At 45.1% G+C, this 27,017-nt stretch overlaps 1 protein-coding gene across 1 annotated transcript; it reads left to right on the top strand.

Annotated features, from left to right (window-relative positions):
* LOC121866331 lies at window positions 1–27,017 on the top strand. The gene is made up of 4 exons (XM_042365952.1): window positions 1–1,170; window positions 16,270–16,346; window positions 23,770–23,799; window positions 26,797–27,017. Exons 1-4 carry the CDS (start codon window positions 1,025–1,027, stop codon window positions 27,015–27,017), a joined length of 474 nt encoding a protein of 157 aa, XP_042221886.1. The 5' UTR covers window positions 1–1,024.

The raw sequence follows: 27,017 nt of genomic DNA, 5'->3' as shown, positions 1-27,017 counted from the left end.
TGAGGTCCTGCCCAGTTGACTTTCCCTCTCTGATGTGTGTTTACAAAGTTGTGTAGATTGCGGTGAATGTTGCGCAAAACATCTTGAAGGTTCTGCCTTCATGATGCGCTGTACACCTGTGATGAGTCGACACCTGTGCTGGCCAGCCGGGAGGGGACGAGGTACGCCACACACCCTTTATAACGACTCTGTTGAGTAGTTGTAACTGCTTTATTTAGTTTTGTGTTACAAGAAAATGCAGTGTATGTTGTATGATGCATCGCGGTAAAGTCAGAAAACTGTGAACAAAACCCCAACACTGAGCAGGTGTCATGAAGTAGGTGGAGGTGAAGTGTTGTGGCGGGACACCTGCACCAACACCTGTAGCCTGGAGGAAACAACGACGTAGATAACGTGTGGACGTACGGCGGTCACCGAGGGGAGAGAGCCACACACCGCCGCAACTTCACCACACTAACTACAACCTCTGCTGGTTCCCTGGAGCCTTCAAATCCTTTGTTTATTTCCACGGAAAGTAAGTCTCGAGCCTCAAGACCGCCAGCCATTGTTGTGTCTACGTACAAGGAAATTTAAACACTCAACACACCTTTTTCACTCGCGTGCCTTCCTGAGGTGGTCCTGCAGGAAGGGTCTCAGCGTGAGGTCGGTCACAGACAAGAGGTACGCCTTGTGTCACTTGAAAGGCTTGTTGACGCTGGTGTGATCATCACCCCTGACGACCGTCTCAAGCAAGCTGAAGTGAGGCAATCGTCGCCACTACACCTCGGGAATTCAATCTGGCTCTCCTCCTCACGCTCTCAGCCCAGAGTAAACACGTCAGAAAGTTTACCGAGCTGAAATTGAACTCCACTCATCGAAAACACAATCGATCTGGGTCTTTGACAAGTTCCCCTCGAAGGACACGAGTTCATCACCAGACTGAGTTGGAATCAGTCCAGACCAGTGACGAGGACCTACGACAAGACGAACGTAGATCACTAAACTAAACAAGAGTTGAGGAGATTCGGTACGAATCTTGAAGAAGATGGCGACCCTGGTAGAAACCCCAAGAGGCATCAGCCCGGTGGGGCCTCAAGACATGGATGAAGTGAAGGTGGTGCCTCCGTCCTTCCACCAGCTGGCTGAAGACTGGAACAAGTACTTCGTGGAGGTGGGCGACTGGCTTGTCAGGTGAGAGGGGCTCCAGCGCTTTTAATATTTGTCTTGGTTCTCATATATGTGACAGTAACGGGACCAGATAATGGTGATAGCGAGGACTAATGTTTATTTTGTTAAAGAAGGTATTGTTGATGTCAGCAGTTATAACGTAGGGTGTTTGTTTAGACAAGTTTACAAGCCATAACAGGGCCTTAATGTTTTCTATAGGTTATAGTGAGGTAAATGAGAGACAATAATAGGTCTATCTGTAAGGATATCTCTTGCAGAAGTCTTGTTGAAATTTGCAATGTCTCGTAATTCGGTGTTGCCAATGCGTTCTAACTAACAAGAGCCCTGTTCACAAGACACACGGAGGCCACAAATCCCTAAAGTTATGTTTATAGAGAAGATAAAGGTGGTGGCCTTCTGTCTGCTGTTGGTTAAAGAAGGATATGATAGTAAAAGGTTTAACACGGTGCTGTGTATGAATCAGTGACAAGATAAGAGTTAACTACCGATACCTTATCAGGGTGGGAGACCAGCTGATAATATACGTATGCTTTAGAGTTAAAATTGTTGCATTATACAGCGAGGTGTTCGCCTTTACTGACACAAACAATATTTAAGCACATAAGCCTTAATATGACTTAAATGTTATTGGCTGCACTTTTCATTAAGTTAATATATTGCCTTCTATGACAGACAAGGGATTTGCGATTAATGAACACAGTATTAATTCGTGTTAGTATTACACATGTCATTATACCAAGGGAGAACTTAATATCGTGCGAGAGAAACACTAGATGTGAAGTGTAAGTGAAGGTAATGTACAGGAGACATTCCTGGGGAATACAATAACACGGTAACATACTATACTGTATCGTGTGCACGCCACGTGTCCTGGAAAAAAAAAGAGAAACATTACGACACGCAGTTCTATATTGTGTGAGAGTCGTGGAGGAAACTCGGGATTTAAATTAATATATTACGACTTCGCATTGTATAATGGATGAGTTGTGTGGATGGAAATCATTTGGAAGTAATTTAATATATTACATCAACAAATGTATTATATGTATTGTGTTTCTGTGACTAAAAACTCCTGGAAAACTATATTAACGACAAAGTCTTGTAAGGTGTGTCTAACATGTATAGCAGGATAACCATTATGGAATAGATAAAATATAGTGTTTATACGACCAAAAACTCCGGGGAAAAATATCACGAGAGGATCATGGATAATGGGCCTGGCATGTGTGGGAGGATATCCTGGGAAACAGATGGTTATATATAGCGTGTCGGAGGTAATCCTGGGGAGAAAAAAGGCTTCCCCAAGTGCAGTTGTGTTGACGTTAACGTTGTTCTTCCTCTCGTCTGTACTGAAAGTTAATTGTGTCGTAGTGTGTGTGTGTGTGTGTGCGCGTGTGTGTGTGCGTGTGTGTGTGTGTGTGTGCGTGCGTGTGTGCGTGTGTGTGCGTGTGTGCGCGTGCGTGTGTGTGTGTGTGTGTGTGTGTGTGTGTGTGTGTGTGTGTGTGTGTGTGTGTAAGTGTAATAATAATTAATAATTAACGGTTTATTGAAGTTCTGCAGCCCGAAGGCTGAAAATATACATTGGACATAAATGACTTATTACATACATTGGTGGATTAACAAAAGCCTATTAGAGAAAGGTAAAGGAACATACAGTGAACATACAGATTAATGTATGTTGAACAGCAAACTCGTAGTGTAGTAACCTCCCAGATGGTGTTAGGAGGGGCCTCACGTGTAGTAGTTCTCACAGATGGTTATGAGGGTCCTCACGTGGTGTAGTATTCCTCACAGATGGTGTTATGGGCCTCACGTGGTGTAGTAATTCCTCACAGATGGTGTTATGAGGGGCCTCACGGTGTAGTAATTCCCCACAGATGGTGTTATGAGGGGCTCACGTGGTGTAGTATTCCCCACAGGTGGTGTTATGAGGGGCCACGTGGTGTAGTAATCCTCACAGATGGTGTTATGCGGGCTCACGTGGTGTAGTAATTTCACAGATGGTGTTATGAGGGGCCTCACGTGGTGTTGTAATTCCTCACAGATGGTGTTATGAGGGGCCTCACGTGGTGTAGTGATTCCCTCACAGATGGTGTTATGAGGGGCCTCACGTGGTGTAGTAATTTCACAGATGGTGTTATGAGGGGCTCACGTGGTGTAGTAACCCTCACAGATGGTGTTATGCGGGGCTCACGTGGTGTAGTAATTCCTCACAGATGGTGTTATGAGGGCCTCACGTGGTGTAGTAATTCCTCACAGATGGTGTTATGAGGGGCCTCACGTGGTGTAGTAATTCCCTCACAGGTGGTGTTATGAGGGCCTCACGTGGTGTAGTAATTCCTCACAGATGGTGTTATGCGGGGCCTCACGTGGTGTGTATTCCCTCACAGATGGTGTTATGAGGGGCCTCACGTGGTGTTGTAATTCCTCACAGATGGTGTTATGAGGGGCCTCACGTGGTGTAGTGATTCCCTCACAGATGGTGTTATGAGGGCCTCACGTGGTGTAGTAATTCCCTCACAGATGGTGTTATGAGGGGCCTCACGTGGTGTAGTAATTCCCTCACAGATGGTGTTATGCAGGGCCTCACGTGGTGTAGTAATTCCCTCACAGATGGTGTATGTATGGCCTCTCGTGGTGTAGTAATTCCTCACAGATGGTGTTATGGGGGCCTCACGTGGTGTAGTAATTCCCTCACAGGTGGTGTTATGAGGGGCCTCACGTGGTGTAGTAATTCCTCACAGATGGTGTTATGAGGCCTCACGTGGTGTAGTAATTCCTCACAGATGGTGTTATGCGGGGCCTCACGTGGTGTAGTAATTCCCTCACAGATGGTGTTATGAGGGGCCTCACGTGGTGTTGTAATTCCCTCACAGATGGTGTTATGAGGGGCCTCGTGGTGTAGTAATTCCCTCACAGATGGTGTTATGCGGGGCCTCGTGGTGTAGTAGTTCCCTCACAGATGGTGTTACGGGGGCCTCATGGTGTAATTCCCTCACAGATGGTGTTATGCGGGGCCTCACGTGGTGTAGTGATTTCCCTCACAGATGGTGTTATGAGGGGCCTCGTGGTGTAGTAATTCCCTCACAGATGGTGTTATGGGGGCCTCGTGGTGTAGTAATTCCCTCACAGATGGTGTTTTGCGGGGCCTCACGTGGTGTAGTAATTTCCTCACAGATGGTGTTATGCGGGGCCTCAAGTGGTGTAGTAATTCCCTCACAGATGGTGTTATATGAGTGAGGTGTGGTCCCAGGCCTTCCTATCGTAGACGGATTAACACATCGCTGGTTGTGCGTGTGTGTGCGTGTGCGTGTGTGTGTGTGTGTGCGTGTGTGTGTGTGTGTGTGTGTGTGTGTGTGTGTGTGTGTGTGTGTGTGTGTGTGTGTGTGTGTGTGTGTGTGTGTGTGTGTGTAATTGATTGTGAAAGCAGATGTTAACTTGTATCTTCGTTCTTTGTTGAGGATGAACGGGTGTGTTTGTTGAGGATGAACGGGTGTGTTTGTTGAGGATGAACGGGTGTGTTTGTTGAGGATGACAGGGTGTGTTTGTTGAGGATGAACGGGTGTGTTTGTTCTTTGTTGAGGATGAACGGGTGTGTTTGTTGAGGATGAACGGGTGTGTTTGTTCTTTGTTGAGGATGAACGGGTGTGTTTGTTGAGGATGAACGGGTGTGTTTGTTGAGGATGAACGGGTGTGTTTGTTGAGGATGACGGGTGTGTTTGTTGAGGATGAACGGGTGTGTTTGTTGAGGATGAACGGGTGTGTTTGTTCTTTGTTGAGGATGAATGGGTGTGTTGTTGAGGATGAACGGGTGTGTTTGTTGAGGATGAACGGGTGTGTTTGTTGAGGATGAACGGGTGTGTCTGTTGAGGATGAACGGGTGTGTTTGTTGAGGATGAACGGGTGTGTTTGTTGAGGATGAACGGGTGTTTGTTGAGGATGAACGTGTGTTTTAATCCTCGGGGATGAAGGTAAACAAAGATGAGTCAGGTGATGAAGGTAAACAAAGACGAGTCAGGTGATGAAGGTAAACAAAGATGAGTCAGGTGATGAAGGTAAACAAAGATGAGTCAGGTGATGAAGGTAAACAAAGATGAGTCAGGTGATGAAGGTAAACAAAGATGAGTCAGGTGATGAAGGTAAACAAAGATGAGTCAGGTGATGAAGGTAAACAAAGACGAGTCAGGTGATGAAGGTAAACAAAGACGAGTCAGGGGATGAAGGTAAACAAAGACGAGTCAGGGGATGAAGGTAAACAAAGACGAGTCAGGTGATGAAGGTAAACAAAGACGAGTCAGGTGATGAAGGTAAACAAAGACGAGTCAGGTGATGAAGGTAAACAAAGACGAGTCAGGTGATGAAGGTAAACAAAGACGAGTCAGGTGATGAAGGTAAACAAAGACGAGTCAGGTGATGAAGGTAAACAAAGACGAGTCAGGTGATGAAGGTAAACAAAGACGAGTCAGGTGATGAAGGTAAACAAAGACGAGTCAGGTGATGAAGGTAAACAAAGACGAGTCAGGTGATGAAGGTAAACAAAGATGAGTCAGGTGATGAAGGTAAACAAAGACGAGTCAGGTGATGAAGGTAAACAAACATGGGTTATTTTCTCCATAAATGACATTAAGAGGACGAGTCTAGCTGCGGTACTGTAAATATCCTGGTAATTTGGTCGAGTATTTCAGCCTCCATCTTATATCGGGCATCATAGGTGAGTCTGTTGATGCGTTTTGCTTCTCCATCTCCAGAGAGGAAATTAAGGTGTGAACTTTTGAAAATTTGAGCACCGGGCCCATCCCTGTCCTCCCTGCGCTCCCTGACCCTCCCTGACTTTCCCTGCCCCTTCCTGACCCTCTTTGACTTTCCTCCCCCCCCCCTGTCCCCCCCTGACCTTCCCTGCCCTCCTTTCTCTTCCTGTCCCTCCCTGTAGTCCCTGGCCTCCCTCCTCTTCCTGCTGTTCCCCCTGTCCCTCCCTGACCTTCCCTGACCCTCCCTGCCTTCTCTGATCTTCCCTGCCCTCCCTTCTCTCCCTGTCCCTCCCTGGCCGACACAGATACGTACGTCAAATAAGGACAAATTTTATTAAGTCCGAGGCAGAATATACCCGTCTTAATGGGCCCAACCAGACGAAACTTTACCCGGTTTAAACATTAAGACTTGGCTTCTTTGTTCCTAGTTAAGATTGGGGTCTGTTAGCACTGGGGCCTGTTAGGACTGATGTCTGTTAGAACTTGGGCCTAATAATAATAATGAGGTCTATTAAGAAGGGCCTGTTAGGACTAGGGCCCAGTTGGTGAGTCACGGTAACACCGCCCAGCTTAAGTGCAAAACTTACTGCGTGATGCCAGAGAGATTTAGCACACCTGTTCGCCTGGTGTACACATGTCTCGTCCGCAGGTGCGTGCACTTTGACTACAGCTGCTGTCCGTGAATAATTTTTACATCATTCGTATGTCTTGTATGATTTTCAGTCCGGATGTGTTCACTTTGGTCCACAAACTCATTTCATTTGCTCAGATGTATCAGTTTTAACTAATTGACTCATATTATCTTTTGTAAACTCACTCATATGGTACAGTGTGTTAGCTGCTCATTGTTTTGTCTTCTCTCAATGATATTATCCACTCGTGTCCCTCAGCTGATATATCTGTGTTTACCTTTGTCACTGACGAAGGGTTGCCAACTGGTATTTTTCATTACTAAATTAACATAAATTTGGTTATGAAAAAACTGTTTGGTAATGAATATTAGTGATTTGGTATTCTGGTAATGAGGATGGCCTAACTTGGTAATAATGAAATCTGGTCTTATTTTAAACTTTTAATTTCTCTTTATTCTCTACTCGGTAGATTTATATCCTTGATTATATCCGGTACAAAGGCGACAGGGAACAGTAGTACATTGTTACAGACAAACATAATGGCCTTGGCCGAGGTGACTCACCTTCAGTTCACCTTGACGTGAGGTCCACCTGGCTGGTAGTGTTTACATTTTCATATTTTTGTGGCCAAATCGAGCGAATTTGACGGCGGTCCATCGAGGAAATTTTCAAAAATTAATCCTTTCTAGCCTGTTTCCAAGGCCATGTAATTCACAACATGACAAATTTATTCCATTATAGCCGATTTTGAGTATTATAAAGACCAGTTTAGAGGGATAGCGAACAGCAGATCTATAGATGGCTGGCTATAATATACTGCTGCTGGTGAAACACGTTAAGTTACTAACACCGACGGGATCAGCCAGCCACAGTGTGGCAACACTGTTCGTCAGCTGATATATCTGTGTTTACCTTCGTCAGCTGCTGTATCTGTGTTTACCTTCGTCAGCTGCTATATCTGTGTTTACCTTCGTCAGCTGCTATATCTGTGTTTACCTTCGTCAGCTGCTATATCTGTGTTTACCTTCGTCAGCTGATATATCTGTGTTTACCTTCGTCCTTCAGTATATCTGTGTTTACCTTCGTCAGCTGATATATCTGTGTTTACCTTCGTCAGCTGCTATATCTGTGTTACCTTCGTCAGCTGCTGTATCTGTGTTTACCTTCGTCGGCTGCTGTATCTGTGTTACCTTCGTGGCTACTTTATATCTGTATTTTACCTTCGTCAGCTGATATATCTGTATTTACCTTCGTCGGCTACTGTATCTGTGTTTACCTTCGTCAGCTGCTGTATCTGTGTTTACCTTCGTCAGCTGCTATATCTGTGTTTACCTTCGTCAGCTGATATATCTGTAGCTTACCTTCGTCAGCTGATATATCTGTGTTTACCTTCGTCAGCTGCTGTATCTGTGCTTACCTTCGTCAGCTGATATATCTGTGCTTACCTTCGTCAGCTGATATATCTGTGTTTACCTTCGCTGCTGTATCTGTGCTTACCTTCGTCAGCTGCTGTATCTGTGTTTACCTTCGTCAGCTGCCGTATCTGTGTTTACCTTCGTCAGCTGATATATCTGTGTTTACCTTCGTCAGCTGATATATCTGTGTTTACCTTCGTCAGCTGATATATCTGTGTTTACCTTCGTCAGCTGATATATCTGTGTTTACCTTCGTCAGCTGATATATCTGTGTTTACCTTCGTCAGCTGATATATCTGTGTTTACCTTCGTCAGCTGATATATCTGTGTTTACCTTCGTCAGCTGATATATCTGTGTTTACCTTCGTCAGCTGATATATCTGTGTTTACCTTCGTCAGCTGATATATCTGTGTTTACCTTCGTCAGCTGATATATCTGTGTTTACCTTCGTCAGCTGCTATATCTGTGTTTACCTTCGTCAGCTGCTGTATCTGTGTTTACCTTCGTCAGCTGCTATATCTGTGTTTACCTTCGTCAGCTGCTATATCTGTGTTTACCTTCGTCAGCTGATATATCTGTGTTTACCTTCGTCAGCTGATATATCTGTGTTTACCTTCGTCAGCTGATATATCTGTGTTTACCTTCGTCAGCTGCTGTATCTGTGTTTACCTTCGTCAGCTGCTATATCTGTGTTTACCTTCGTCAGCTGATATATCTGTGTTTACCTTCGTCAGCTGATATCTGTGTTTACCTTCGTCAGCTGATATATCTGTGTTTACCTTCGTCAGCTGATATATCTGTGTTTACCTTCGTCAGCTGATATATCTGTGTTTACCTTCGTCAGCTGCTATATCTGTGTTTACCTTCGTCAGCTGCTATATCTGTGTTTACCTTCGTCAGCTGATATATCTGTGTTTACCGTCAGCTGCTATATCTGTGTTTACCTTCGTCAGCTGATATATTCTGTACCTTCGTCAGCTTATATATCTGTGCCTTCGTCAGCTGATATATTCGTGTTTACCTTCGTCAGCTGCTATATCTGTGTTTACCTTCGTCAGCTGCTATATCTGTGTTTACCTTCGTCAGCTGCTATATCTGTGTTTACCTTCGTCAGCTGATATATCTGTTTTACCGTCAGCTGCTGTATCTGTGTTTACCTTCGTCAGCTGATATATCTGTGTTTACCTTCGTCAGCTGCTATATCTGTGTTTACCTTCGTCAGCTGCTGTATCTGTGTTTACCTTCGTCACTGCTATATCTGTGTTTACCTTCGTCAGCTGATATATCTGTGTTACCTTCGTCAGCTGCTGTATCTGTGTTTACCTTCGTCAGCTGATATATCTGTGTTTACCTTCGTCAGCTGATATATCTGTGTTTACCTTCGTCAGCTGCTGTATCTGTGTTTACCTTCGTCAGCTGCTGTATCTGTGTTTACCTTCGTCAGCTGATATATCTGTGTTTACCTTCGTCAGCTGATATATCTGGTTTACCTTCGTCAGCTGCTGTATCTGTGTTTACCTTCGTCAGCTGCTGTATCTGTGTTTACTTTCGTCAGCTGATATATCTGTGTTTACCTTCGTCAGCTGATATATCTGTGTTACCTTCGTCACTGCTATATCTGTGTTTACCTTCGCAGCTGTTATCTGTGTTTACCTTCGTCCTGATATATCTGTTTTCTTACCCTTCGTCAGCTGCTATATCTGTGTTTACCTTCGTGCTGATATATCTGTGTTTACGTCAGCTGCTGTATCTGTTTTACCTTCGTCAGCTGATATATCTGTTTTACCTTCGTCAGCTGATATATCTGTGTTTACCTTCGTCAGCTGATATATCTGTGTTTACCTTCGTCAGCTGATATATCTGTGTTTACCTTCGTCAGCTGATATATCTGTGTTTACCTTCGTCAGCTGATATATCTATGTTTACCTTCGTCAGCTGATATATCTATGTTTACCTTCGTCAGCTGATATATCTGTGTTTACCTTCGTCAGCTGATATATCTGTGTTTACCTTCGTCAGCTGATATATCTGTGTTTACCTTCGTCAGCTGATATATCTATGTTTACCTTCGTCAGCTGATATATCTGTGTTTACCTTCGTCAGCTGATATATCTGTGTTTACCTTCGTCAGCTGATATATCTGTGTTTACCTTCGTCAGCTGATATATCTGTGTTTACCTTCGTCAGCTGATATATCTGTGTTTACCTTCGTCAGCTGGGCATCACATTTTTTTTACACTTATCAGGTGAATTACTTGTGTTCATATCTACGTCCACAAGCTGACTTACCTGTAATTACCTGCTGAGTCTCATCAAACGAATCACCTTTGTTAATTAACTGTCTCACCTGTTGTTGCTCATAACCAGCTGAGCCGCACACCTGTGTACTCGTGTGTCAGGCGATGTTTACGGCCAGCAAGTCATCGATTTCCCCTGATCTCTTGTTTGGTTTTAGCGACTGATATGTTTACGGTCATCACTTGCTGTTTACTTGTTAATATTTTGTTTGTTAGGTGAGACTTGTGTTATCAGTTGCCGGTTTATTTTTTCTTGTGTTTATGATCTCCACTTGTTTATGTGTATGATCTCCACGTGTGTTCATCAGCTGATCTCCACTTGTTTATGTGTATGATCTCCACGTGTGTTCATCAGCTGATCTCCACGTGTTATGTTTATGATCTCCACGTGTGTTCATCAGCTGATCTCCACTTGTTTATGTGTATGATCTCCACGTGTGTTCATCAGCTGATCTCCACTTGTTTATGTGTATGATCTCCACGTGTGTTCATCAGCTGATCTCCACGTGTTATGTTTATGATCTCCACGTGTGTTCATCAGCTGATCTCCACGTGTTATGTTTATGATCTCCACGTGTGTTCATCAGCTGATCTCCACGTGTTATGTTTATGATCTCCACGCGTGTATGTTAATCAGCTTATCTCCACGCGTTTATGTTCATTAGCTGATAATCCTCGTCTTTACTGACATCACTAACTTATCGATGTGTTTACCTTTCATTTAGTAATCATCTGTGTTTACCTGTGAGTTTATATCTGTGTGTTTACAATCAGCAGGTGGTTACCCCTCTGTTTACCTTCATTCACTGAGCCTTCCGTGTTTACCTCGGGGAGGGGAGGTTGTGTACAAAAGGGTACGGTTTAAACACCATTATTGTAGAGGAGGGGAGGAAGTATGTAAAAGGGAGCAGCATTATTGTAGATGAAGGTGGAGGGAGTGTACTAAATGGAACAGCATGAACACCATTATTGTAGAGGAGGGGAGGAAGTATGTAAAAGGGAGCAGCATTATTGTAGATGAAGGGGGAGGGCGTGTACTAAATGGAACAGCATGAACACCATTATTGTAGAGGAGGGGAGGAAGTATGTAAAAGGGAGCAGCATTATTGTAGATGAAGGGGGAGGGCGTGTACTAAATGGAACAGCATAAACACCATTATTGTAGAGGAGGGGAGGAAGTATGTAAAAGGGAACAGCATAATGGTAGATGAGGGGGGAGGGAGTGTACTAAATGGAACAGCATAAAAACCATTACCATAGAGAGGGAGAGGAAGCGTGCTAAAGGGAACAGTGTAAAACAGCATTAGGATGGGAGGAAGAGTAGTAAAGGGAACAGCATAGCGGCAGAGGTGGAGGAAATATACTAAAGGGAAGAACGTAAACATCATCTTGTTGTCATACTGTACACATCATGAGGTACAGTGACTTGGCCCACCAGTACAGTGACTTGACCCACCAGTACAGTGACTTGGCCCACCAGTACAGTGACTTGGCCCACCAGTACAGTGACTTGGCCCACCACATTGAATAATAATGTTTGTTATGTTACATATTTTAATTGGAGATACAGTCCATGTCAGGAATTTAGTTTAATATTTGTAAGGTAAAAGTGCAAGTAAATGTGAAAGAGGCTCCCGTAGACCTGACAGCCAGTAGGGAAATTAACCGAATGCGAACCTAACCTAATACTATAACCTAACCTTACCTAACCGTCCCTCTCAGGTAGCATTAGGGTGTTTAATCATCAGATGAAATAAGCGGGGGAGACAATCTTTAAGGTGATTCGACATACTTTAGTTCAAGTACAGGAAAACTCATGTGGAAATATACATTATTTCTCCCTCTCGCGGGTTACAGCGCTAGTTCTCCGTCTCGCGGGTTACAGCGTTAGTTCTCCATCTCGCGGGTTACAGCGTTAGTTCTCCGTCTCGCGGGTTACAGCGTTAGTTCTCCCTCTCGCGGGGTACAACGTTAGTTCTCCCTCTCGCGGGGTACAACGTTAGTTCTCTGTCTCGCGGGATACAGCGTTAGTTCTCTGTCTCGCGGGATACAGCGTTAGTTCTCTGTCTCGCGGGATACAGCGTTAGTTCTCCGTCTCGCGGGGCACAGCATTATGTGAGGCGAGCTTTCCAATTTGTGGTCTACAGTTCGACCCTCTGTTTTTTCTCCAGAATTAATCCCCATTCTCTCCAGGCTGAAAATTGGCCCAGGGAGTGTTGCACCTAATGGCTCATTTAACCCAATAGCCTTTAAAGAAAAAAGTTGGGAAGCGAGAGTATGAGTGGCTCCTCTCTCAGGCCTTCACCTCCCTTTAGTTTTTACTACTAACTGTTGCTGAGGGAACTTATAGAAGGTGCTGTAGTCTCTCGGTGTGATGGTTACTGGGTGTACTTTATGTTAAGTTAGGTAGATTAGGTTCAATCTTACATCTTAGATTAGGTTAGTTTTGATTAGGTTAAGTTAGGTTCGGTTCGGTAAATTAGGTAGGTTACATTAGGTTAAGTTTGGTTAGATTAGTTTACAGGGGCTCGTCAGCTTTTGTGTAGTGTGGCAGTCCTGTGTTCTACATTCGACAGAATGAAACTCACATTAGTAAACATAATCTCGAATCAAATTAAAACAAATATCTCAAATATAATGATTTGTGGAATGTTTATATGACAGCTCCTGTAAACGCACTAGTGAAGGGGACTGTACACGCTACATCTTGTGTTAGGTACGAGGAATATTGATCTAAGAACGTTGGCGAGAGGACGCGGGTCACGGTGTGTTGGTGGTGTGAGGCGGCGGCTGGGTTACCTTACTGATAGTTGTTTTACCATGTGAGGGATGAATTTCTTTAAGTGAGGCTCAGTGCAAACAGTAACTAGTATTTGATGCCTCGTGTGTGTGTGTTTTAGTCTCAGCTGTTTACATGGAAGACGTCAGTATGTACCAGTGTTTATCGTCACACACCTTGCCGACCATCTGTACCTCCAGCTCGGTACATCTTGTGGGGAGACGAGCGGAGGGAGACCTTTCCTGGTGTGTTAAAGAGAGAAACTCGACCTATGTGTTGCGTTTTATCTTTCCCACATGTGAAGTTTTCCCACACTCCAATAGCTATATCCTACACCTCCTTTATTATCTCACATGAATATTTCCCGTGTTTCCTTGGATATCTCCCACGGTCATAAAATTCTCCCACGAGTTGAAAAGATAACTCCCACGATTTAGGCACATCTCCCACGCTATCATGGGCGTCTCTCACTCTCCCATGATTATCTCCCACGCTATCATGGGCGTCTCTCACTCTCCCGTGATTATCTCCCACGCTATCATGGGCGTCTCTCACTCTCCCATGATTATCTCCCACGCTATCATGGGCGTCTCTCACTCTCCCATGATTATCTCCCACGCTATCATGGGCGTCTCTCACTCTCCTGATTATCTCCCACGCTATCATGGACGTCTCTCACTCTCCCATGATTATCTCCCACGCTATCATGGGCGTCTCTCACTCTCCCATGATTATCTCCCACGCTATCATGGCCTCTATCTCCCATGATTATCTCCCACGCTATCATGGGCGTCTCACTCTCCCATGATTATCTCCCACCTATCATGGACGTCTCTCCTCTCCCATGATTATCTCCCACGCTATCATGGGCGTCTCTCACTCTCCATGATTATCTCCCCGCTATCATGGGCGTCTCTCACTCTCCATGATTATCTCCCACGCTATCATGGGCGTCTCTCACTCTCCATGATTATCTCCCACGCTATCATGGGCGTCTCTCCTCTCCCATGATTATCTCCCACGCTATCATGGGCGTCTCTCACTCTCCCATGATTATCTCCCACGCTATCATGGGCGTCTCCTCTCCCGATTATCTCCCACTATCATGGGCTTCTCACTCTCCCATGATTATCTCCCACGCTATCATGGGCGTCTCTCACTCTCCCATGATATCTCCCACGCTATCATGGGCGTCTCCACTCTCCATGATTATCTCCCACGCTATCATGGGCGTCTTTCACTCTCCATGATTATCTCCCACCTATCATGGGCGTCTCTCACTCTCCATGATTATCTCCCACGCTATCATGGGCGTCTCACTCTCCCATGATTATCTCCCACGCTATCATGGACGTCTCTCACTCTCCATGATTATCTCCCACGCTATCATGGGCGTCTTTCACTCTCCATGATTATCTCCCACATCATGGACGTCTCACTCTCCATGATTATCTCCCACGCTATCATGGACGTCTCTCCTCTCCATGATTATCCACGCTATCTGGCGTCTCTCCATGATTATCTCCCACGCTATCATGGGCGTCTCCTCTCCCATGATTATCTTCCCACGCTATCATGGGCGTCTCCTCTCCATGATTATCTCACGCTATCATGGGCGTCTCTCACTCCCAGTATCTCCACGCTATCATGGGCGTCTCTCACTCTCCCATTTATCCACCTCATGGGCGTCTCACTCTCCCATGATTATCTCCCACGCTATCATGGACGTCTGCTCTCACTCTCCCATGATTATCTCCCACCTATCATGGGCGTCTTCACTCTCCCATGATTATCTCCCACGCTATCATGGTCTCTCACTCTCCCATGATTATCTCCCACGCTATCATGGGCTCTCATCTCCCATGATTATCTCCCACGCTATCATGGGCGTCTCACTCTCCCATGATTATCTCACGCTATCATGGGCGTCTCTCACTCTCCCGATTATCTCCATCTGCTCTCCTCCATTATCTCCCACGCTATCACAGGCGTCTTCACTCTCCCCGATTATCTCCCACGCTATCATGGGCGTCTCTCACTCTCCCATGATTATCTCCCGCTATCATGGGCGTCTCACTCTCCCATGATTATCTCCCCTCCGGACGTCTCCCTCTCCCATTATCTCCACTATCATGGGCGTCTCACTCTCCCAGATTATCTCCCACGCTATCATGGGCGTCTCCTCTCCCATGATTCTCCCACGCTATCATGGGCGTCTCCTCTCCATGATTATCTCCCCTCATGGACGTCTCACTCTCCCGATTATCTCACGCTATCATGGGCGTCTCTCACTCTCCATGATTATCTCCCACGCTATCATGGACGTCTCACTCTCCCATGATTATCTCCACGCTATCATGGACGTCTCTCACTCTCCATGATTATCTCCACGCTATCATGGACGTCTCCTCTCCTTTCCCGCTATCATGGACGTCTCACTCTCCCGATTATCTCCCACGCTATCATGGGCGTCTCACTCTCCCATGATTATCTCCCACGCTATCATGGACGTCTCCTCTCCATGATTATCTCCCACCTATCATGACGTCTCACCCATGATTATCTCCCACGCTATCATGGGCGTCTCCTCTCCATGATTATCTCCCACGCTATCATGGATATCTCTTTCGGTCTTGGTCTTTCTTCCACGATCTAGACACATTTTTTTTCCCACGGCCTAAAGATTTCTCCCGGGTTAGATATATCTCGCCGGGGAGGACAGTGAAGGCGGGCATATAAACGAGGCGAGTTTAGTGTGTGGGGCTCAGAGCAGTGGGGGGGTAGGCGGAGAGGTCTGGGAATGAGGAGGGAAGAGGTTGAGGATTGAGGATGCGGAGGAGTGAGGATGGAGTTAAGGTCGAGTGCTAAAAACCTCACACTTAAGTCACTTCTCCATTGACTTAAACTTCAGCTTTGTGTGTTTATTGAGTGTTTGAGAGGCTAACAAGCCACCCAAGTGTATATAACAACCATTTAAGTGTATCTACAAACCGCTTAATGGAATCAAATTTGGTTTAAGTGTACTTACCTTTTACTTAGGGGCATCTATAACCCACTCAAATGTATCTAACGACCACTTAACTTAAAAAATATCATATTTGGTGTAAGTGTATATGCTTGTAAACCACTTAAGTGTATCTGCCAACATCATGTGTTGTACAAGTATATGTATCACTCACTTAAGTATATGTATCAGCCATTTAAGTAACACATGTCATCTCCCCCCACAGTGCCACGGAGGGCGCCGACAGTAACCCCCCCAGTGAAGGAGAGGAAGAACCCGAGGCCAAGGCTGGATTCGCCTCAGGTGAGTCACTCAACGTCTACAAGTGTGTCTGTTCCTGCCTGGACCTGGGGGAGGAAAGGGGAGGGGGAGGAATAAGAAGAGAAAGGGGGAGGAGAGGAAGAGGGAAGGGAATTGAGGAGGGATGAGGCAGGAGGATGAAGGAATATATATATATATATATATATATATATATATATATATATATATATATATATATATATATATATATATATATATATATGTATATATATTGGGGGAGGGGGGGTATTAGCCCACCCAGGCACAGGTCACTGACCCACATCGGAGCCTTGGACGCGAAAATGTGATAATAATAAATACAATTTATAATACAAAATAAAAAAAGTAATAACAATAATAATAATAGTAAATACATACAAAAATGAAAATAAAACATCAAGAATGAGAAACAATATATGTATGTTGTGTTGTCAATAGTAAGAGAAACAATTGAGTCCCTCCAATTGTGTGTAAATGAGGCAGAAAGTCAGATCATCAACCTGGTGGTGGTGAAGGTTCATATGTACGTATGTGTATTCTATTTTTCACCTCAAAACATTTATTAGAGGAAAGCTATAAACTAATTCTGCAGGTCTGGTGTGAACGAGAGCTATAAGCTAAAGAGGGGAAAGTGAATAAAAAATACTGGAATATAAGAGGGGAGGGAGAGAGGGGAGAGAGTTTTAATGCTAAGTGTGCAGGAGGGAACACTGTACAGGGTTGGGTGTAATTAAGAGGTGATCTAGTGTGGTGTAATATGTACAAGCTGCTACTAAGTGTGTACTGTACTCATGTCAGCTGTTGTGTGGTGTACTGTACTCATGTCAGCTGTTGTGTGGTGTACTGTACTATGTCAGCTGTTGTGTGGGTACTGTACTCTAGTCAGTTGTTGTGTGGTGTACTGTACTTGTTAGCTGTTGTGTGGTGTACTGTACTATGTCAGCTGTTGTGTGTGTACTGTACTATGTCAGCTGTTGTGTGGTGTACTGTACTCATGTCAGCTGTTGTGTGGTGTACTGTACTTGTTAGCTGTTGTGTGGTGTACTGTACTCTTGTTAGTTGTTGTGTGGTGTACTGTACTTGTTAGCTGTTGTGTGGTACTGTACTCTGTTAGCTGTTGTGTGGTGTACTGTACTTGTCAGCTGTTGTGTGGTGTACTGTACTCTTGTCAGCTGTTGTGTGGTGAATTGTACTTCTGTCAGCTGTTGTGTGGTGTACTGTACTCATGTCAGCTGTTGTGTGGTGTACTGTACTCTTGTCAGCTGTTGTGTGGTGTACTGTACTCTTGTTAGCTGTTGTGTGGTGTACTGTACCTTGTTATTGTTGGTGTACTGTACTTTGTTAGCTGTTGTGTGGTGTACTGTACTCATGTCAGCTGTTGTGTGGTGTACTGTACCTTGTCAGCTGTTGTGTGGTGTAATTGTACCATGTCAGCTGTTGTGTACTGTACTCGTAGCTGTTGTGGTGTACTGTAATTTTGTTATTGTGTGGTGTACTTACTCTTGTTACTGTTGTGTGGTGTACTGTACCTTGTTAGCTGTTGTGTGTGTACTGTACTCTTTGTAGCTGTAGTGGTGTACTGTACTTGTTAGCTGTTGTGTGGTGTACTGTACTCTGTCAGCTGTTGTGTGGTGTACTGTACTCTTATCAGCTGTGTGGTGTACTGTACTTGTTAGCTGTTGTGTGGTGTACTGTACCTTGTCAGCTGTTGTGTGGTGTACTGTACCTTGTTAGCTGTTGTGTGTGTACTGTACTTGTCAGCTGTTGTGTGGTGTACTGTACTCTGTTACTGTTGTGTGTGTACGTACTCTTGTTAGCTGTTGTGTGTACTGTACCTTGTTAGCTGTGTGGTGTACTGTACTCGTTAATGTTGTGTGGTGTACTGTACCTGTTAGCTGTTGTGTGGTGTACTGTACCTTGTCATTGTTGTGGGTATAATTGTACTCTTGTCAGCTTGTTGTGTGGTACTGTACCTTGTCAGCTGTTGTGTGGTGTACTGTACTGCAGTTGTGTGGTGTACTGTACTTGTCATTGTTGTGTGGTGTACTGTACCTTGTCAGCTGTTGTGTGGTGATGACCTTGTCAGCTGTGTGTGTACTGTACTGTAGCTACCGCGGACTGCACTTGTCATTGTTGTGTGGTACTGTACCTGTCATGTTGGTGGTGTACGTACCTGTCAATGCAGGGTACTGTACTTTTGTCAGCTGTTGTGTGGTGTACTGTACTTTGTCACTGTTGTGTGGTGTACTGTACTCTTGTCAGCTGTTGTGTGTACTGCAATTTGTCAGCTGTTGTGTGGTACTGTACTCGTCAGCGTGGTGTACTGTACTTTGTTAGCTGTTTGGACCGTACTCTGTCACTGTACTTTACAGCGTTGTGTGGTGTACTGTACCTTGTCATGTGTGTGTGTACTGTACTCTTGTCAGCTGTTGTGGTGTACGACTTTGTCACTGTTGTGTGGTGTACTGTACTCTTGTCAGCTGTTGTGTGGTGTACTGCACTGTCTGTGTGGAAAACTTGTCAGCGTTGGTGGTGTACGTACTTGTCACTGTTGTGTGGTGTACTGTACTTTGTCACTGTTGTGTGGTGTACTGTACCCTTGTCAGCTGTTGTGTGGTGTACTGTACTCTTTGTCAGCTGTTGTGTGGTGTACTGTACTTTAGTCAGCTGTTGTGGTGGTACTATGTCAGCTGAGTGGTGTACTGTACCTTGTAGCTGTGTGGTGTACTGTACCTGTCAGTTGTTGTGAATATCTGCTGTTGTGTGTGTACTGTACTCTTATCAGCTGTTGTGTGGTGTACTGCATTTTATCAGCTGTTGTGTGGTGTACTGTACTCTTATCAGCTATTGTGTGGTGTACTGTACTTATCAGCTGTTGTAAAGGCCTTTTAGCTGTTGTACTGTATCCTTGTCACTGTTGTGTGGTGTACTGTACTCTTGTCAGCTGTTGTGTGGTACTATACTCTTGTCAGCTGTTGTGGTGTACTGTACCTTGTAGTCTACCTTATCAGCTGTGGTACTATATCATTGTGTGTGTACTGCTACCTTTTGGTACTCATCCTATTGTGTGGTGTACAAATTTATCAGCTGTTGTGTGGGTGTACTGTACCTTGTTAGCTGTTGGGTGTACTTACTCGTTGTGTGTTTGTGTTAGCTGTTGTGGTGTACTGTACTCTTGTTAGCTGTTGTGTGGTGTACTGTACTTATCAGCTGTTGTGTGGTGTACTGTACTTTTATCAGCTATTGTGTGGTGTACTGCACTCTTATCAGCTGTTGTGTGGTGTACTGTACTCTTGTCAGCTGTTGTACTGTACTTGTCAGCTGTTGTGTGGTGTACTGTACCTTTGTCAGCTGTTGTGTGGTGTACTGTACTCTTGTCGCTGTTGTGTGGTGTACTGTACTTTTTAACTTTTCTGTGTGTACTCTTGTTAGCTGTTGTGTGGTATACTGGTACCATGTCAGCTGTTGTGTGGTACTGCACTTGTCAGCTGTTGTAGTACTGCAATTTGTCAGCTGTTGTGTGGTGTACTGCTTTGTTAGCTGTTGTGTATACTGTACCATAGCTGACAATACTTGGTCTTACCACAGGTGTTATGTGGTTGTGACAGCAGGTGTGTGTTATGACGTAGCCTCATAATGTGTAAGGTTAGGTTAGGTTAGGTTGGTTTATGTCAGGTTGTTAGGTTGTAAGGTTAGGTTAGGTTGTCAGGTTATGTTTTCTTATTATCTTAGCGTACCTTAAAATAGGATAGGTTTGGCTAGGTCAAATCAAGTCAGGTCAAGTAGGTTGTATAGTTAGGTCAGGCCACGATAATATAGGTTAGGTCAGGTCAGTTTCAGGAAGGTTGTATAGTTAGGTTAGGCCACGTTAATATAGGTTAGGTTGGTTAGGTTCAGTTAGGTTAGGCTGTTATAAGTCACATTAGGTTAGGTCAGGTCACATTAGGTCGTATAGTTAGGTCAAGCTACGTTAATATAGTTTAGGTTAGGATAAGTCGTATAGTTAGGTCAGCCACGTTAATATAGGTTAGGTCAGGCCAGGTCGTATAGTTAGGTCAGGCCACGTTAATATAGGTTAGGTTAGGTCAGGTCGTATAGTTAGGTCAGGCCACGTTAATATACAGTAGGTTAGGTCAGTTCAGTTAGGTTAGGTTGTTATAAATCATATTAGGTCAAGTTTGGAACACTTGTTTTGTTGTGACACATTAATGAAACAGACAGTAGAAATTAGTCCAGATGTGTGACTGTTTGGGTGGTGTAGTTGTGTGTGTGTGTGTGTATATAATGACAAAAAAAAAAAAAAGAGAGAGAGAGAGTACACCAGGTAGTTATTTGAAGAGGAAGAAAGAAATGGAGACAAAAAGAATAAAGACCAAGAAGAACACATTAATAAATCAGAGAGAGAGAGAGAGAGAGAGAGAAGAAGATGATTGTGTTTCCTTATAGCGACTTTGATGACGGCAGAGCTGAAGGAGGGGAGATTGGATAAAGGAAACGAGGGAAGACAGATGGGGAGGGAGAGGGGGTCATATACAGGGGCGAGGGGAGAAGCACCGTTGATGACCTTAATGAACAAGACACACTGAATATTGTCGCCGCCAGGAGGGTGGTGGTGGTGATGGTTCTACTGAGTGTTAGTACAGTTGTTATAGTTAGTACACTTGTTATAGTTAGTACACTTATTATAGTTAGTACACTTATTATTACACTTCATATATTCATTACCGTTGGCACAGTTATTACGTTTTGTTACAATTAATACTTATTTTGTTGTTTTTTGTTAAATTGTTCTTGTTAATGTTGTAATTTTGTTAGTATTTTGGATAATGTTATTTTTGTTCTTATTGTTATATATTCTCATGTTGTTTATGTTGCTGTTATTGATGTGCTTTGTGTTCTCTTTATTGTTCCTCTTGTTATTGTTTGTTCTTTTGTCTGAACATTCTGGGCAGGAGAGTGGTTGAGGAGTCCCACTGAGCTGTTGGCATAATGTGTGAGGGAAGGAGAGCTAGAGTGTGTGTACTTCCGACAACTGCTTGAGGCCAGGGGGGGCGGTGGTGCTTGAAAGAGAGAAGGGGGAACTGCTTAAAGGAGAGAGAGGGAGGAGATGGGAGAGTGAAGGGCGCGTGGATAAGTTCTTGGAGGAGAGAGAGGGAGGAGATGGGAGAGAAGGGCGCGTGGATAAGTTCTGGAGGAGAGAGAGGGAGAGATGGAGAGTGAAGGGCGCGTGGATAAGTTCTTGGAGGAGAGGGGAGGAGATGGGAGAGTGAAGGGCGTGGATAAGTTCTTGGAGGAGAGAGAGGGAGGAGATGAGAGTGAAGGGCGTGGATAAGTTCTTGGAGGAGAGAGGGGAGAGATGGGAGAGTGAAGGGCGCGTGGATAAGTTCTGGAGGAGAGAGGGAGGAGGGAGAGTGAAGGGCGCGTGGATAAGTTCTTGAGGAGAGAGAGGGAGGATGGGAGAGTGAAGGGCGCGTGGATAAGTTCTTGGAGGAGAGAGAGGAGGAGATGGGAGAGTGAAGGGCGCGTGGATAAGTTCTTGGAGGAGAGAGGAGGAGATGGGAGAGTGAAGGGCGCGTGGATAAGTTCTTGGAGGAGAGAGAGGAGGAGATGGAGAGTGAAGGGCGCGTGGATAAGTTCTTGGAGGAGAGAGGAGGAGATGGGAGAGAAGGGCGTGGAAGTTCTGGAGAGAGGGAGGAGATGGGAGAGTGAAGGGCGCGTGGATAAGTTCTTGGAGGAGAGAGGGGGAGGAGATGGGAGAGTGAAGGGCGCGTGGATAAGTTCTTGGAGGAGAGAGGGGGAGAGATGAGAGTGAAGGGGCGGTGGATAAGTTCTTGGAGGAGAGAGAGGGAGGAGATGGAGAGTGAAGGGCGCGTGGATAAGTTCTTGGAGGAGAGAGGGAGGAGAGATGGAGAGAAGGGGCGTGGATAAGTTCTTGGAGGAGAAAGAGGGAGGAGATGGGAGAGTGAAGGGCGCGGATAAGTTCTTGAGGAGAGAGAGGGAGAGATGGGGAGAGGGCGCGTGGATAAGTTCTTGGAGGAGAGAGAGGGAGGAGATGGGAGAGTGAAGGGCGTGGATAAGTTCTTGGAGGAGGAGAGAGGGAGGAGAAGAGTGAAGGGCGCGGATAAGTTCTAGGAGAGAGAGGGAGGAGATGGGAGAGTGAAGGGCGCGGATAAGTTCTTGGAGGAGAGAGGGGAGGAGATGGAGAGTGAAGGGCACGTGAGTTCTTGGAGGAGAGAGGGGGAGGAGATGGGAGAGTGAAGGGCGCGTGGATAAGTTCTTGGAGGAGAGAGGGAGGAGATGGGAGGTGAAGGGCGCGTGGATAAGTTCTTGGAGGAGAGAGAGGGGGAGGAGATGGGAGAGTGAAGGGCGCGTGGATAAGTTCTTGGAGGAGAGAGGGAGGAGATGAGGTGAAGGGCGCGTGGATAAGTTCTTGGAGGAGAGAGGGAGGAGATGGGAGAGTGAAGGGCGCGTGGATAAGTTCTTGGAGGAGAGAGGGAGGAGATGGGAGGTGAGGCGTGGATAAGTTCTTGGAGGAGAAGAGGGAGGAGATGGGAGAGTGAAGGGCGCGTGGATAAGTTCTTGGAGGAGAGAGAGAGGGAGGAGATGGGAGAGTGAAGGGCGCGTGGATAAGTTCTTGGAGGAGAGAGAGAGGGAGGAGATGGGAGAGTGAAGGGCGCGTGGATAAGTTCTTGGGAGGAGAGAGGGAGGAGATGGGAGAGTGAAGGGCGCGTGGATAAGTTCTTGGAGGAGAGAGAGGGAGGAGATGGGAAGGGGGGTTAAAGGAAGGAAGGGGTCAGCTTGTGTGTGTTTTTATTATTAGTCATTTGATCATTACAATGGTTTAGTATGAAGAAGGAGACAGTACAGTTAATAGCTCCTGTGTGGTTCAGTTTATATCTTATTATTTTAACAGTATATACATATTATTGTTATTATTTGCTATTTTAATACAGTCTTTATTTTAAGTAGTAAAATATAGCTTTTTTACCTATTGTGTTCACTTTATTTTAGAAAGCTAATTGAGTGCTTACAGCCTTACTGTTGCTTTCACTGTCTTTATTTTTATAAGTTGAAAACCTTTATTTATTTAAGTAATATAAAACAGCTACTGTACTTTATTTTGAACAGTATAATTCCCTATAATTTCTTACTGTATAGTGATTTATTATCCTTTTTTTGTAAATTTATTCACAAAAGTAAATAATTAATTAGTTCATTTTATTGTTTTTAGTATTATTATTTCTTACAGTACAGTATTATGTTGTTTGGTGGCCTCATGAAGTAGAATACCTTCCTTTATTTAAGTATTTTATTACACTTATCAGTCTTATCATTTATTAGTGTTTCTCTCTTATCAGTTGACTTATCACACAGGCACATCTTTAGTGTTTGATTGGTTTACTTATTATTGTTTCTCACTTCACAGCCATGAACGACGCGACCAAAGCCTGGGAAGGTACAGTATAGTGTCTGAGCCAACTACTGGTGGTGGTGGTGGTGGTATGGTGTGTGAGGCAACTACAGTGGTGGTGGTGGTGGTATGGTGTGTGTGAGGCAGCTACAGGTGTGTAGGTAGGTATGGTGTGTAAGGCAACTACAGGGTGGTGGTGGTATGGTGTGTGTGAGGTAACTACTGGGGTGGTGGTGGTGGTATGGTGTGTGAGGCAACTGCAGGTGGTGGTGGTATGGTGTGTGAGGCAACTACAGGTGGTGGTGGGCGGTGTGTGAGGCAACTACAGGTGGTGGTGGTGGTGGCGGTGTGTGGAGGCAAATCTACAGGTGGTGTGGTGGTGGTACAGGTGTGTGAGGCAACTACTGGTGGTGATGATGGGTATGGTGTGGAGGAACAGTGTGGTGGTGGTGGTATGGTGTGTGAGGCAACTACTGGTGGTGGTAGTGCTGGGAAGGTATGGTGTGTGTGCCAACTACTGGTGGTGGTCGTAGTGGTGGTGGTGATAGTAGTTGTTATTGTGATGCTTGTGTGTTTGTTATTGGTAGTGGTTATTGTGGTGATGGTTGTTGGTAGTGGTTGTTGGTTGTGGTTATTGGTAGTGGTTATTGTGGTGATGGTTGTTGGTAGTGGTTATTGTGGTGATGGTTGTTGGTAGTGGTTATTGTGGTGATGGTTGGTGGTAGTGGTTATTGTGGTGATGGTTGTTGGTAGTGGTTATTGTGGTGATGGTTGGTGGTAGTGGTTATTGTGGTGATGGTTGGTGGTAGTGGTTATTGTGGTGATGGTTGGTGGTAGTGATGAATATGGTGGTGTTAATCAAAGGCCTTTTCTAAATATGTTCACTTAACACTGGAGGTGAAACAACCTGAAAAAAGCCTAAAAAATGGTTAGTTTGTTAAATTGTGTTATTGAGTGAAGGTAAATAGTTAATGTCATGTTAATATTGTTTGTATGTTAGTTGTGTGTTGGTGTAATGTTAATATATATCTCTTGAGACTCACGACCCCGATATACTGTACCGTGCTTCCTCAGTTGTCTTGGGGCGCGTATATCGGGTACACCTTGAGTGGGTGTACCCTAACCTAACCTAAAATAGCCAAGCTTAACCTAACCTAACCTAGCCAAGCTTAACCTAACCTAACCTAACCTAACCTAATCCCAGTTGAGTAAACCCCCAGCTCAAAACACGAGGTATTTAACTAACTAACTGGTACTTAACTTATCACCTAATTACAGAATATAGTTTGTCTAACTTAACTTCCTGAACTGGTGGTAATTTCCCCTCAGGTACTAGCCAATCAGAGAACTGGTTGACCTAATTACATTTGACAACACGAGGTAACTAGGTCTTAACATACTAGGTAATTATCGAGGATTGCTAGCCCAATTTAACCTCTTGGACTAACCAATCAGGGAGAAGCTGGTGATAATTTCCCCCTCAGGTACCAGCCAACCAGAGAGGTGCTTGACGTGATCCCAGCTAACGGGGGACTAGCTGGTTGGTGGCTGTGGTAGTAATTATGGGCCCGGGGGAAGCCAGGAGCCGCGCCGGAGTGTAATTTCCTGTAATTAATGACAGTGGGTGGCTGTGGTGGCACCTCTAGCGGCTGTGTGATGTTGGTAGTGTTGGTAATGGTGGTAGTGTTGGTAGTAGTTGCAGTGGTGGTAATAGTTATGCTGTCAGTAATCGTGGTGGTGATGGATTTTGAGAGAGAGAGAGAGAGAGAGAGTTGTTCCTTTCTCATTCACATCCACAGACCAACTCTCGTTGTGGTTAGGTTAGGTTAGGTTAGGCTCACTCTGTTAATGTCCGTGTTAGTTTTATGTTTGTAATTTATATCTGTTGTTGTTGTTTGTGTTGTCTTTGCCTTTTTATTTCTAATGATACTTCTACTACTGTTGATGATGTAAATAATAATAATAATAATAATAATAATAATAATAATAATATTATTACAACAGGAATCTACTACACATTTCTCCTTCCTCCTTCTCTACCCCTCCTCCTCCTCCTCCTCCTCCCTCCTCCTCCCCTCCTCCTCCTCCTCCTCCTCCCTCCTCCTCTCCCCTCCTCCTCCTCCTCCCCCTCCTCCCTCCTCCTCCTCCTCCTCCCTCCCCTCCCTCCTCCTCCTCCTCCCTCCCTCCCTCCTCCCTCCTCCCTCCCTCCTCCCTCCTCCTCCTCCTCCTCCTCCTCCTCCTCCTCCTCCTCCCTCCTCCCTCCTCCTCCTCCCTCCTCCCTCCTCCTCCTCCCCTCCTCCCTCCTCCTCCTCCTCCTCCTCCCCCTCCCCTCCTCCTCCTCCTCCCTCCTCCTCCTCCTCCTCCTCCCCTCCTCCTCCTCCTCCTCCTCCCTCCCTCCTCCTCCCCTCCCCCTGGTAGTGGAAGTCATTCATCAAACTGTTCAACACTTCGTCACCAGCTGTTGTTATCATCAAGGTCGTGATAATGTTGAGTAGCGTACCAGATGGTGTGTGTGTGTGTGTGTGTGTGTGTGTGTGTGTGTGTGTGTGTGTGTGTGTGTGTGTGTGTGTGTAGTAGTCTTCACCAAGGATGTGCCCAATGTATACATACAGCCAAACAAACAAACAAAATCGTTTCTCTCACCGAATATTGCAGAATACAGTATTGCAAGGTGAGGCATATATTGCACAGCTATGCAATTGGTGAGAGTTTTGTGAATAAAACCAAATATTACACGAGCCTCCCTACACGATATCGGGGAATGGGCTATCGGAAATGGATAACTAGTGACTGTAAGCCGATTAGAAAATGTTTGAATGTGTTAGTTGTAATGATGATAGCGGGACCTGTGTTTATTGAGGATATACACGTTGTTAACCTAACGTGTGTGTGTGTGTGTGTGAGAGAGAGAGAGAGAGAGAGAGAGAGAGAGAGAGAGAGAGAGAGAGAGAGAGAGAGAGAGAGCGCGCGAGCTGGTGTGTGTGTGTCTCCAGTAATCACTATAGGAATAAGTCTCCCCAATACTGTTGGTCTCCACGGCAGCGTTGAGCGACTATGGCAAGATACTGGAGCACAAGGTCACTGTTGGCTGGTCAGAGGTCACCAGTGGCTCACCAGGTAACGATTGTCTTGCCGAAGCTCCCTCCCTCGGTTCGCACCCAACTAACAATCATCTCCGCTTCCAATCATTTGTTTGTTTTTTGTTACTAATCACCACCCACTTTGCGTTCTCTCTGGCGGGTGTGTTTTCTGAATTGAATTGA

This window comes from Homarus americanus, unplaced genomic scaffold, assembly GCF_018991925.1.
Source record: "Homarus americanus isolate GMGI-L3 unplaced genomic scaffold, GMGI_Hamer_2.0 scaffold58074, whole genome shotgun sequence".
NCBI lineage: Eukaryota > Metazoa > Arthropoda > Malacostraca > Decapoda > Nephropidae > Homarus > Homarus americanus.
This window is presented reverse-complemented; position numbering and strand designations above follow the sequence as displayed.